General features: G+C 40.3%; 1 protein-coding gene across 3 annotated transcripts in view; it reads right to left on the bottom strand.

Annotated features, from left to right (window-relative positions):
- Window positions 1-13,420, bottom strand: part of LRP5 (LDL receptor related protein 5) — a 118,264-nt gene that overhangs the window by 46,557 nt on the left and 58,287 nt on the right. For all 3 annotated transcript variants that reach the window (XM_072337475.1, XM_072337472.1, XM_072337473.1), the window contains exons 6-7: window positions 6,935-7,331; window positions 6,313-6,484 (exon numbers count right to left, since the gene is read on the bottom strand). In XM_072337475.1, the coding sequence (XP_072193576.1) occupies window positions 6,313-6,484; window positions 6,935-7,331 (569 nt within the window). The remainder of the gene's footprint in view (window positions 1-6,312; window positions 6,485-6,934; window positions 7,332-13,420) is intronic.

The raw sequence follows: 13,420 nt of genomic DNA, 5'->3' as shown, positions 1-13,420 counted from the left end.
TTTTAGTAGGATGCATCTATTAAGCAGGTAGAGGCTGACTATATTTCTGCAAACCAGAAAGAGGCAGTCTCACACCAGGAAATCCTAAACCAGAGTCCATCTCAGAAATATCTAACACAGACAGAGAGTTTAAATTCATTAGAAAGTTTTAGGATCTGAAACCACTCAGCGGTCTGACCTGCAGAAGATTACAGTGTACTCAGCAGTCTCTGCTCCAAACTAGAGACTGGTGTGCACAGGGTTCAATCAACTATAACATCACTTCTTAGGTAGAAAGCTAGTTAAAGATTGTTCCAAAAATAATAATGCAGAAATCTGAAAAATCTTCATCAGACAAAGCTGAGACTCCAACAACATCCTGGCCAGTCTCAGCTGAGGTAGAAGTTTGGGGTCAGGGTGGTTTATATTGACTGCAAACCTGGTGATGAGGCTGGTGGTGCAAATGGAACACCGCAAACAGGCAGAAAAAAGACTGAGGAATCTTGAAGATGAACAAATAGACACTCTTCCCCTTTTTTCTTCTTCCTAAGATGCAGACTCTCTTTTCACTTTAGTTCTTCGAGGCTTGATATCGTTTTGTAGAATTAGCATTGTTAAAGCACTGAAGTAAAAATTGCAGCTTTCTTCCCTTCCAGAAAGAGTGTTTCATTCCAGCAACGTTCCACTGGGAAGAGCAGTCATAACCAATTTGTCATCAGGCATAAAGTGCAATAACTGCCATAAACTTGTGACAATATTTCAAGACAGCCCTTTCCTCAAGTGACTCCTCCTATCCACTCCACAGCTACCACGTGGCTGCTGGCAAAAATTTGGTCCCACACTCACTACTATAGATTATTCCCCATTTAGAACCCTGGAAGATAGTTATACACATGGTTCTTTGGACACTGCTGCATGCCTGGTGCCCATGCAATACAGAATATTTCCCATAGAGTTTACTACGCTGCACTGCCTTTTCATTCCCTTAGCAGGAAATGCCAAAGCAAAGATTTACACTCCTCTGTATCGGTTAGAACTTCCAATCTATAAATATTGCACTTTTCTGTGTGTGTAAAATGGCTGAAAAACAAAGTGTAATATGTGAAGTATACTCAGACTTGAATAGAAAGCACAACTATAAACTGGATTGCTAACTTTTCTGTACAATACACTTCTGCAGAGACTACTCTAAGCAGCACCTTGTTCCAAATGACATCTTATGGTGTTTAAGCAGCATACTGCTGGCAACAAAGAAATTATAACGATGGTTTCTTTAAGTTTCAAGGACAGCTCACATATCTGCATCTTGGAAAATGTTTCAGGGAGTTCCAGAACTGACAGCTGGTGCCGACTTACACTTTGGACATGAACATCCTATTGTAAAGAACTACTGCACTTAATTATAAGTCTTCAGCAAAGATAAATGAAGGATAGCAGCTGGGGGGTGGGGAGGTGAGTAGGACTGAGGAAGTTGCCAGAAGTCTGCACAACGTTTATTCCAGGAATATTTCACAAACTGAAGTAAAACGCATACCTAATAAGCGGCACCTGAGAATTCTGTAATTGCTCATTATGCAATTACACCTGGGGCGCTTTAAGCAAATACTGAAGGAATAATACACGGGAAACACGGCTAACCACAAAATTGTTTTTTAAGGAGAATTAGGAAATTCTACACGTGGATGCCATTGGGCCTTTGCTTCTCTCTCTGCTGGAACCCTGTAATCCTTATTAATCTACTGCTCATTCCTGGAAAGTACCTTTTCCCGGTCAGTAAAATCATATTTCTGTTGGATTATTCTGTGCACCCCTTACTCACAGCCCAAGCTGTGCGGACAAACACATGATTTCAACAGACATGACTCAAAACTTAGTATATATTTTTCCTTGCCTTGGACTCTGCCAAACCAAGCATAAATTTAAAAAGCTGGGAACAATGTTACCACGGGGTGCCAAATTTGCAGTGAAAGCCCCATAGGCTGCTGTCACGCAAAGTCTGACGAGCCTTGCCAAATGGTTTCTTCAGGATACAAACTGCTTGCGGAGTGACTGGGCCCTTTGTATTGCAGCTGAATGCTGCAGATGGGAAGGTCTCTGTCAGGAAAGAGTAACTGCTGTTTTCACGGCATGAAGTTTTAGACACACAAATAAGAACATACTCTCCTGGTACAGAACACTGCTCGGCACCCTGAACAGCTCTGCAGCGTTTCTTTTCTATTTGCTGAAGAGCGCAAGCAGAAGCAATGTCACAACTTGTTAACAAAGAAAAAGTGTTAAAAAACAACAACAACAAAGCAAACCAAAGAAATAACCAGACGTTCACAGTACATTTCAAACCCCAGGTCTAGCAAAAACAGCACCGATGCCCCAAGCTTATCAGTTTTCCAAGCTGTATGAAGTTGAGTCACTTCTTAAAGAACCTGGGACACAAAAAAGCCTTCCTGCAGATCTAAATCACCAGAAAAAGCAGAACATTGAGCAGAGAAACGCACAAGCACACACACGCTGAATTGATGCATTTTTCCTAAACGGAAGGCAGTTGAATACACAGCACACAATGAAAGCAGTTCTGAGCTACAAGTAGTTTCTGAGAAAACTAGAGAAAACTGTACATGCTTATACAGGGCATTTTTTTTTTACACTTACAGGCATCGGGCTTAACTACTTTTCCTATGGACAGACTAAGCTCAACTACATTCTGCAAAGCAGCAGAGATAATGTTTTCATTCAGCTTTGCAAGTTGTACAGTGTAAACTGGGACGACATTTAGAGACTGGTGAAACTGGCTGGATAGAGGACAATAGTGGGGATGAGAAATTCTCCTTTACCTCATGTGTCTCCTGTTCATCTCTGGCCTCCAGAAGATTTTCAGTTAGCTAGTTTTTGGTCTTGACAAACAGTAGACAATACACTTACACAGACAGAACAACCCACCAAGACATGCTAACTGTGCTGGCGTGCCGCTTAAATCCTCTTGGCAAGGAACGCATACATGAGAAGAATGAGTTTGTGTTGAAGTGAAGAATAGCTTCAATAGAAAGTACAAATGGGAATGTCCCACCTCGTATACCATACAACAAGACTTGACATGTATTTTGGCTAGCAGGGCAGTGCTAAGTAGGGCTTACTGGGAAAACCTATGGTACTGAAGGAAGCTCTCAAGCACCGAAGTGCTACAGGAAAAAACCACAGGGTTGCAAATATGTCAAGATAAACAAGAAATGTGAAATAAAATCCGTTAGATAAACCATTGATATTCTGAAATATTTCACCAGTGTAATTTTTTTTTTTTTTTTTTTTTTTTTTTTTTTTTTTTTTTTTATCTTTTAAGGAGGATTAATAAGCCTTATTGGAGACCAATGTAGAGACAGCCAATAAATACCTGAGCTGTGTCAATAGCCACTTAAGTCATGTAGTTCTTTCCCAAGTGAGCATAATATAAATGCCTGGCGCATATTCCAAAAGGGAAACTGGAAATTTATTTTCTAATGGAAGTTCTGCTTTAGACATTTAACATTTCTCCTGATAGCATGCCAGTGCCATTTTAACTCACACAGCTGCACAGTACCAGTCCAGAACAGACCACAACATGCCCCTTCACGGCACCAGTCAGAGCCCCAGGCGAGCATCCATATTTTTCCCTATTATGTCCTAAAGGGTCCTATTCAGGTATTTGTAAATGTCTGAAGGAACCTGGCTAACAAGCAAAAGTAAATCCTTAACATGAAAACAAAAAGTGTAGGGAAGAACAAGCCAGGGAGAGAGAGAAGTGATTTTAAATGAGAATGTTTACACCTTTTAATCTAAGAACACAAACTCATTGCTAGAAGCATGGAGATTTAAATATTTAAACCTTTGTGCTAACAATTAAAACTGGGTTGCACAATATACAAAACAAAACCTAGAGATGTCACAATATTCCGTTCCTAAGACCAAGTGATCTACCCTCCTCTCTATTTTTGCAAGCAGCAGAGAACCACAAAAAGTAAGTATAATAAGCACAAGAAAAACGGAGGGAATAAAAAGCCTTTACTTTGGCTTCTCTGATTTTCCTAAACTGTGATGCCAAACCAAACAGTACCATTGGCTTCACTGTCTTACAATGAAGTAAGACAGTCCGAACAGACAGCTTAAACCAGTGAAACGAATTGCACAATTTCAGTTCCAGCCACAAAAGGTGGAATCTGGAATGTTCTCTTTCCTACAGTCTGAAAGGTAAGGAGGGAGAGTACTGCTCCACAAGTCATCAAGCCCAGCACACCAAGTCACTGCCAAACATTCAAGTTACATGTCTGAAGCTAGCAGACAGTCCTAATTCCCTTCTTCCAGATGGCAAAAACTTCAGAGCGCAGCCATTACCAAAGGACTCAACATTTATTTATGCTGTACATACTATTACCCCAAATAAGGTAAAAACTCAACTGATTTCACAGGAGTAGAGTGAAATTTCTACCTTGCTTTTCTTAAGTATCATTACAGAAATAGACTGTTTTAATAGCATAGTCAAAACACAATCTCAACAAACTAGCTCATGCCATAGGAAGAAAACTTCATTATTGTTTTAGAAAGAAGGGGGGGAGGGGAAAAAAGCTCTCTTTCATTCTCACATTTTGGTTTGGCAATTCTATTTATGAATTTATTTCAATTAGCTACGTTATTCCCCTTAATGTACTTTGAAGCCATTTCAAATTCCCTGGAGAATTCCCTTTTGAAATTAAAACACTCGGAGCTAATTATTTAGCACCTTTAACATTCCAACTGTTTTTCCAGCATCTTTGTGAAAGATAAACAACAACACACCACAGATAGCTCAAGGAACCTATTGCTACCGGATGCCCAGAGCATTAAAACAACATATTAAGAAGGAACATTTGTCAGTATGACAGCTCTAATAACAGAGTACGAATTCTTGATTTTGCCTGACCTCAGGTCATATCTCATACTGCCATCCAAACCCTCAGATTAATCATGAGCTACTATAGAGCTAATTTAGATTGAGGTTCAAAATCCAATTTTGCCTTCTTCCTCAGAAATTGGAGCAAAAGGGTAACGACTAACCAGGTGAACACACTGGCATCTTAAGTAACTGTTCACAACTGTTCAGGCCTTCTTACAACATCCAGCTGTATCCACATTCTTTTATTTTCTCCTGGAAAAAAACTCCTCTCTTTCCAATAGTCTCTCCAGCATCCTTATTTCCCAGCTAACATCATGACCATTCTGCTGGCCATAGAAAAGTAGTGGAAAGCTGACAACCACTTCATGAGCTGTCTGAGCACGTAGCCACTAAGGTCTGTGTAGCAGCTCCTGAGATGCCTTCCTCTCTTTTTCTCACACCTCACCTTTATTCTTCTCAGCTGCCTCAAACTAAACAGACCAGCTCACATAAGTAAGCTTGCTCCTACACACAAGTCTTCAGCAATTTTATGAATGCATCCACACAGCATTTACAAAGATGTTGCAGATCAATATTCCTTGACAACAAAAACAACCAAACTCCTTCTACAGCACAATATTAACAAGCTCTACAAATTTGCTGGCTCACCTTCCAGGCCAAAAACTTAATGCAGTGAAACATCAGAATCTCATGGACATGGACAACTCCAAATTGCCTTGCCCCAAAACTAGATTCCACATTTTATACTTATTTAACTTGTCACCTTCTGTTCTCAGCATAACTCAAGACTCAGTTCCCTGTAGCTCTAGTATCTGTGGCAGCATACTTCACAAGTGCTGTTTTAGATTAAGATTTAATCATGGGATACTAAAACAAAAACAATGAGAAATAAAAGCATCTCCTTAGAAGAACATCTTAGAACATCTCAGGCCTCCCAGGTGCAAAAACAACTTTCCTTCCACGTATCTCTGGACAACACATAGTCATCAAGGTCCTGAAGTATGGCTCTCTAGGGCCTCCACATCCACTTTCTCCTGTACAAATCTTGCATTAAGTCTTTGCACGCAGCAATTTCAGATGCTAGTTCCAAGCACCACAGACAAGGCAAAAGTCAAGGAGGTTATACCAGAGTATCCCATCTGTTGCAAAGGTCCTAGGTCAAACCTGAGATTCCAAGCAATCAAATTGTACTTCCAGCAATACAGGAGTTTCTAATTGCATATTTTCTTGACATAACATAGCACCTATTGCAAATGTTTTCTGAAGCAATCACTCAAATGTGCTTCCCTTCTTCTCAGATATGCCTCTTTTCATTAATTTTAGAACCGTATTTAACAAGCAAGAGACTCCTCAAAAAAATCGATGATTCCAAGACGCAAAGCTGCACATAATAACAGTACTTGTTTCCTAAGAATGCCCATGGGATCAACTCTTACCTCAATTTTATCTGTTTTTGCATCTCCCCAGTAAAGTTTGTCCTCTTCAAGATCCAGCGCCAACCCATTAGGCCAACCCAGGGATGTATTCACCAGAACTCTCCTCTCTGATCCATCCAAATAAGCACATTCTATCTTTGGACTTTCACCCCAGTCTGTCCAATACATGTAGCTGTAAAGAAAAGGGAAGAAACAGTCAATGCACATAACCTGCAATACAGAAAGTGTTAAGATCTGTTCTGTTTTTGAAGGAACTTGCTAACTTTCTGCTTTCCAGACTGTAGCAATGATAAAGTTTAACTGTTAACTACACTGAAGTAATGAAAGTGCGCAGTGCCCTGATTCTTTAATAACTATAATGCTGAAGATATAGAGAAAATAAAATTCAACCAAACACACAACGCATTTTCATTTAAGAACACTGTGTTTAGCAGTCACCTTCTACATGCATAGTATACATATATGTGATGGATGAAGCGAGGGAAAGCTCATGTCGAGAACAAAATGAACATTTGACAAATAATATACACATGTTGTAATTTGTAGCTTTTTAGTTTCAAGAAGGCACAAACTGGACCCAAAAGCCTACTACTGCAGGGCTAACAATGAAAATAAAACTCACCCCATCACAGGATTGAGCACGATTGCACGAGGCTCATCTAGATTTTCTGATATAAGGATCTTTCTTGATGTCCCATTCAAACGGGTCACTTCAATGCGGTCTGTTCCAGTATCCGTCCAGTACAGGTTCCTTGCCACCCAGTCCACAGCAATACCATCTGGATGGTTGATTTCTGTGGTCACCAGAGTCTGTGCTCCGGAGCCATCAAGGTACGCCCGACGAATTGCCCGAACATCATCATCAGTCCAGTAGATGTAGCCTTCCACAGGATCATAGTCTATGGCAATTGCATGTCTGATATTGTCTATCTGCAGAATAATGTCAGTGAAATCTGGCATGTCCAAGGAAATCCTTCTCAAGTCAGTCCTCCTAGCAAGCAGCAACACTTCTTCAGCACCTGGTGAGAAAACCATTCATAGTATTGCATTTGTTGTTGTTGTTGAAGTCCCAGCAACAGAGTTATTTCACTGCTAATGTGAACACTTAACATAGCAGTCTGTGAATTGCTTCTGTCACTACAATAAAAGATATATTCACAACAAGAAGATCCAGCTTTCACTACATACTTGTCAGAACAGGGAGTTATCCCAAACACTTCTCAACTAGCTATTTGTGCTGGCAAATTTCACAATGAAAACACATTTCTCCCAGCCTCACAAACTAACTTAGAACATTGCACTCTCAATCTAGAATAAGGACATCCATGCAAGTAGTTAGCTAGTCAATTGATTTGCTTTAGATGAGCTGCCCTCCATTAGCCAAAGAAACAAATTACACGCAGGTGAATTCCTAAGGAGCACACCAACAGCCAGATCAAATGTATTTTGACTCATGCAAACATGCAGCTTGCAGACACAAAGCTCCAATTTCCACACAGTACAACCTGCCACATTCTCCATGGAAAAACAAGAACTGCACAGCACTGACAGCTCTGTTTGTAGGGGTAGAACAGTGTTGGTAGTAACCAACACTTTACAAAGATTCCAAACCAATACTCATAAAGCCACTCTTTAAAAGGCTACTGGTATCAAAGCTCACCTGTGTATCTGCCATTCCTCCAAGAAAGATTTGAATTTGTTTTAAAGTATCAGCCACATAATGGATGCTTCCCCAAACTACTTTTTTCACTATCAAGAAAGTAGTAATGGAAGAAGTTACAAAGATAACCCAGGCTAAGCACAGAATAATGCCATTCCTTCCATTAGCATGGACCAAAACAATAATTCAGTGGGGTATGTCCAAATAGTTCATCACATTATACAGAATTACCCAGCTCAGACAAACTTCCCACCAGCTCCATTACCGCATTAGACACGTTATTTGACAGACAAACACTACATCATAAATAACAGAACTAACAGAAGGCTTCAGTATTTCACAAACAAATCACATTAAGGATTTGATCCAGACAGCCCAATAAGAAAGCAACAGCTACAGCAAATATTTCTTATCTGGGCAAATCCGACACAAAACTAAGGCAACGGGATACTTTTCTCTCTCTTGTGCTCTGCCACCCCACTGCAAAGTTTTAGTGCAGTAGAACAACCTGGAGCACACACATTTCAAAGACTAACGGAGCGTTCAGTATTTTCTTTCTGGCTACTTCTTCTATCAGTACAAAACCAGCACACAGTAAAACATAAGGTAGCTGAAGACATCTCCCCCACATGCTTCAGCACATTAAGGGCAATATATCTCTTTTTCCTTCTCTCTCTAAAGGTAGTTTCAGAACTGACAAGTGTTTACATTTTAGCAAGACTCCAGAACTGGAAAGCAGAACAGAGTCACTTCCATTTTGTCCAGTACAGGAAACACCAGTGAAGGTGATAAATTTCAGGTCCCACCAACTACCCAGATTAAATTAAAACAGTCAACATAGGACACATCTTCTTGAGACCACCAGGAAGAACAGAAACTCAAACCCTCACAAGAACATTCATCTAGAAGAAAATTTCACCCAGGCATACGTATGAAGTTCGAGACTCAGAAGAACTGCACATCAAAACCGAATTCATATTCCCATCAGAAGCAGGACGATATTGCTGTCTGCTTTTGGATTTGAAAACCAGAGTTTCACCTTTAAATAACATCTTGGAAACTCCCAACAGTGCTTAGGTTGCAAGGATATGATAAAATGAGAATAAGAGTCTACAAGAGCAGTGTCTGAACAATATCTAAGCAGTTTTCCCAAGTGAAGTGGTGCTGCCCTCCTCCTTGCCACTGGCTGCCTGTTCTCACTTCTGGATAATTCCTTCCCATGTGCAAGCACAACAGGCAGCAAGGTTATGTGCTATAAACCACACAAAAGACCTGATCTAAACAAAAACCAACTCAGCAGAAATAAAGCTGAGTTTTTAGACAGATCAGTTCACTGCATACATTGCAAACGAAAGGTGATGCTGCCAACAACTCTATCTACTCTACCAAATGCAAGACAGTTTCCTTTCTTAAGCAAGCAGAAGACCATAGCTGTTACAAGTACCTGAAAAAGCTGTCTGGGAACAAAAGTAGTTCGGAGTCTGATAAGCTCTTCTCTATTTCAAGGACTACCCCAGCAAGACTAACCACAGGGCTAAGCTGACGTTTCTGAGTCAAATACAGGTCCACAAGTGCTCTGCTACTTCTAACATAATGACAACTATCTGCTTTCAGCTGAAAGGGAGGACCTTCAAAATATTAAAGGTTTGTACTCAAAACTTATTGATGCAGTTAAAAAAGATAATTTTAGAAAGCCTGTTCAAACAGAAGGGCTTTTCCAGTCCATGTCAATGTTGGGAGCAGCAGAAATGAAAAGGAAGCCAGGTCACCTTTATCCTAGACACTACCTCAAATAGTACAGATGGCCCACCACTACTTGGCTTCTTTACAGGAAAAAGCAATTCCCATAACTATTGTTTGGCAACACAAACACATGGAAAATACCTAGCTTCCTAATGCAAGTAACGATCACTCCCTAACAGCCAAAGGAAAAAAGCCACTGGAAAGAGCATCTGCAGACCCTGATCTGCAACCGCCGAGCTCAGACGGCAAACTACAGTAGCAGAGCAGCAACAGCAACAACAAGCTACTTCATGAAACAAAGTATCATATTTTGCTACCATGTTTCTCAAATGTTTCACTGATAGGAGTCAGAATAAAACCCCACATGTAGCACAAGCAAAAACTCAGGTCCCAGTACTCAGTACAGAAAGGGGACTCATTTGGTCATCAAAATGCTCCATAAAAGAAAGAGTAGGGATAAATACTTGCAGCTCAACTGTGTCAAGAAGCAAGCAGCACTGCAGCTGCTCAGCCACCCACAGCACTTGGTTTCATATTCACCTCACCTTCCAATCTCCATTATATTAATGTCTGCAATCATAATCTTAATATCGAAGTATGTGCAGTGTGAAGCTGAATAGCACCAAATATATGCATACAACTGATAACACAGCAATTACCAGCATTACATGCATTTCTAAGACAACCAACATTACAGGTATCACTGCATGGGAACAGACAGATAAGGATCAAATGCATACATTTTGCCTCTTCACACGAATGATTGCATCTTCACCTTGGTTCATGGGGAACAAGGTCAGAGTTGAACGTACCAGAGGAAGGAACCAGCAGATCAAAACTTAAGGCCCAGGTTATACCCACAGGCACTGGCTAAACAACAGGCTGTAAGGCACTGTTAATACCCTCCTAAAAACCATAAACAACAGCAAAACAGCAGTAATAACCAGACTCAACTGTATCTCATCCAGCTGTCCTATGTACACATTCACTTGCTTACAAAATAGTATTTTGACCGGGAAAGCAGGAACAGAGCAGCCATTGCCCTTTGGATCAGCAACTGCACGATGACTACAACCTCCTAGCAAAGGGAAAAAACAATCCTGTTTCTAACATAGTCAGCCATTCAAACTTCTGCTGCAGGCAGACATAACTTTGGGAATATTCTGCACCATAGACAGACACAGCTGAAAACGATCATGGAGAAGACAATTTGGCAATCCAAGGCTTCAGGATTAGGCTGTTTTCTCTGTTGACCCAATCGACCAGAAAAGAATAACAATAATTCCACTTGACAAGTGGGACAGGACAGCTCATTTGTAGTTGAACTGAACAGTTTTTGGAAAATTCTTGTAATTTTCAACATGCCTCCAGCTGATAGTTGTGGGAAAAAGAAATAATAAGGGGAATGAACTACTTGATTGATTTAAAGTTCTGGCTGCTCAGCAATTTGCACTGGAGAGATGCAAGTGCTTAAAATGAACTCAAATTATTACACGACAAAGCTCTTGACAGACACTATCTATATCCTTGGACATTACAGGACATGTGAGCAGAGAAAATGTTAACGCTGTAGGTCTTGTTACGCTCTCCCTCACATCCCTTTTGAAAGCTGGTAAAAGTCCACCATAGTGGACAGTTTTTGATAGACGCAGAAATCATGGCCTTTATTACAATGCACTCCAAACATTACAGTGATTTTTCTTACTGCGTTTTCTTCTATTAACCCATTTGCAGTTTAAAAACTAAATCTGGCACTGGGCTCTGAGCTCGGCACTATGAGATGAGAACTTATCTCAGCAGCGCTGTTGGTTCTTTCCAAAAACCTGGGCAAACACGCTTGTCTGGCTCATTAGTTTTATCTGCATCGTGGAGGCATTTGATTATTAATGTTGGTAGGAATGTTTTCAAGGCTACAGAAGTGTTACGCTGTGACTTGTCTGCCATAATGCCAGATACCCCAGAACCTGCCTAGTACATTATAGCAAGCTGTTTATCTAGTGCTTGAGCACTACAGCATTTATTTAGGCGGATGTTCACAAACCTCTCTCACTGTACTCTTGTAACCACATGACCAAGAGATTCCCAGAGAATCACTATTATAGCACAGTCATGTAGAACATCACACCATGATCTACTCCCTTTTTTTTCCCTTTCCTTTTGGGGTACACAGGGGAGAATGCAAACTATCCCAAGTACTACAACATCACAGCAGTTTATGAAAAGTCCCCTATGCAAACCACAGATCAGAACACCAGCAGAAGTGAGGCCACTCTAGAGTTGCCATTCAGAAAGTATTTAAAAGGACTCAGTTTCAAACTCTTATATTTCCCACCAGTTTAAAACTTTTAACTCTTTATTTTACTTAAGTACGTTGTTGGGTGTTTGTTTTATTTAATTCACTAAAAGCATTCTGCAACCTTCTGTGGAATCTTCAGCATGTTTGAAACCCATAAAAAGCCATGAAATGTTCTGCTAAACCTGCAGAACCAGCACGAACAATATCTCAATTTAAAAAACAAACAAACAGAACAGAAAAATGTAAGGCTCTCACTTCCTGAAGACTCTATTCTCTCTTTACAACCAAGAAATCCCACAGAAGCAGGTTAGGAGACGTCTTTGTTTGTATGTGTGACGCTTTCCTTCCATTCCCAGTAACCAATTATTTTTAATACCAATGCTAGGTACAGTGTTTGCTTTGATTTCCTTGTTCTGTGCGCTCGCTATTAAAAATTCATGCTTCAGCACTGAAAATGGCAGCTGCATTCTATTTGCAAAATTAACTGCAATCAGAGCTGACAGCAGTGAAGCAGGCCATCTCACCAGCCTGACAAGAGCCTTTTTTATTCTACCCTTGGCCCACTTCACATTTGACAAGTGACAAGACGTCTGTAATACAGTAACAAATGCTCCAATTTATTCACCCAATCTAAACAAATGTAGACTGCAGTGGTTCCTTCTGCTAATCTATGCCAGAAAACACCATGCTATTCCTTTCCCATTTGTCTGCCTGCTAATCAGGCCAGAACAATGCTCCATTGTGGGACTCTTCCCCTAGTCCTGTGTACATGCATGTGCATACACACCCAGCCTATATAAAGGCAACTTTTGAGATCTCCATATTTGTGGGGTGAAAATAAAATAAAATAAAATAAAATAAATCAGATAAACTGCAATACTGGTAAAGCTTTTCGTTGTTCTTTGTAGAACAAAGCAGTCAGCTCTTTTTGAAAGCAGTCCATTAGAGAGTACTTTGACTGCAGGCAACTCTTTTACAAGCTGTTTGAAATAAGGGGGTGGGAGAAAACTTCATTATTCTGTATGGAGTGTATGAAAATAAGAAATGCTACCGTGCTGTTTAACAATCTCAACAATATTTAAAACAATTACAATGTCTTGCATAATGTTCAGCATCAGCCAGCCTTAACACCACAGGAAGAATGAAATTACAAGAGGCTTAAAGCTGGTATCAAACCCTACTCTTGCTGTTCAACATCTGCAGAACATAAAAACATTTAAGGACATCGAACAAGCTCTGGGAATGCCCACAAATAAAGACCACTGCTTCATGCTGCAGTGGTGACAGTTCCAAGCGGGGAGATACAGGGAACATACTCTCCTATTTGACGCTACACCAGGAGCAGTGTGCAACACGTATCAGGTTTTATCAGTTTCAAACTGAGAGTTGCAAGCAGTGATTGTATGCAA

Source organism: Excalfactoria chinensis, chromosome 5, assembly GCF_039878825.1.
Source record: "Excalfactoria chinensis isolate bCotChi1 chromosome 5, bCotChi1.hap2, whole genome shotgun sequence".
In the NCBI taxonomy this organism is placed as follows: Eukaryota; Metazoa; Chordata; class Aves; order Galliformes; family Phasianidae; genus Excalfactoria; species Excalfactoria chinensis.
This window is presented reverse-complemented; position numbering and strand designations above follow the sequence as displayed.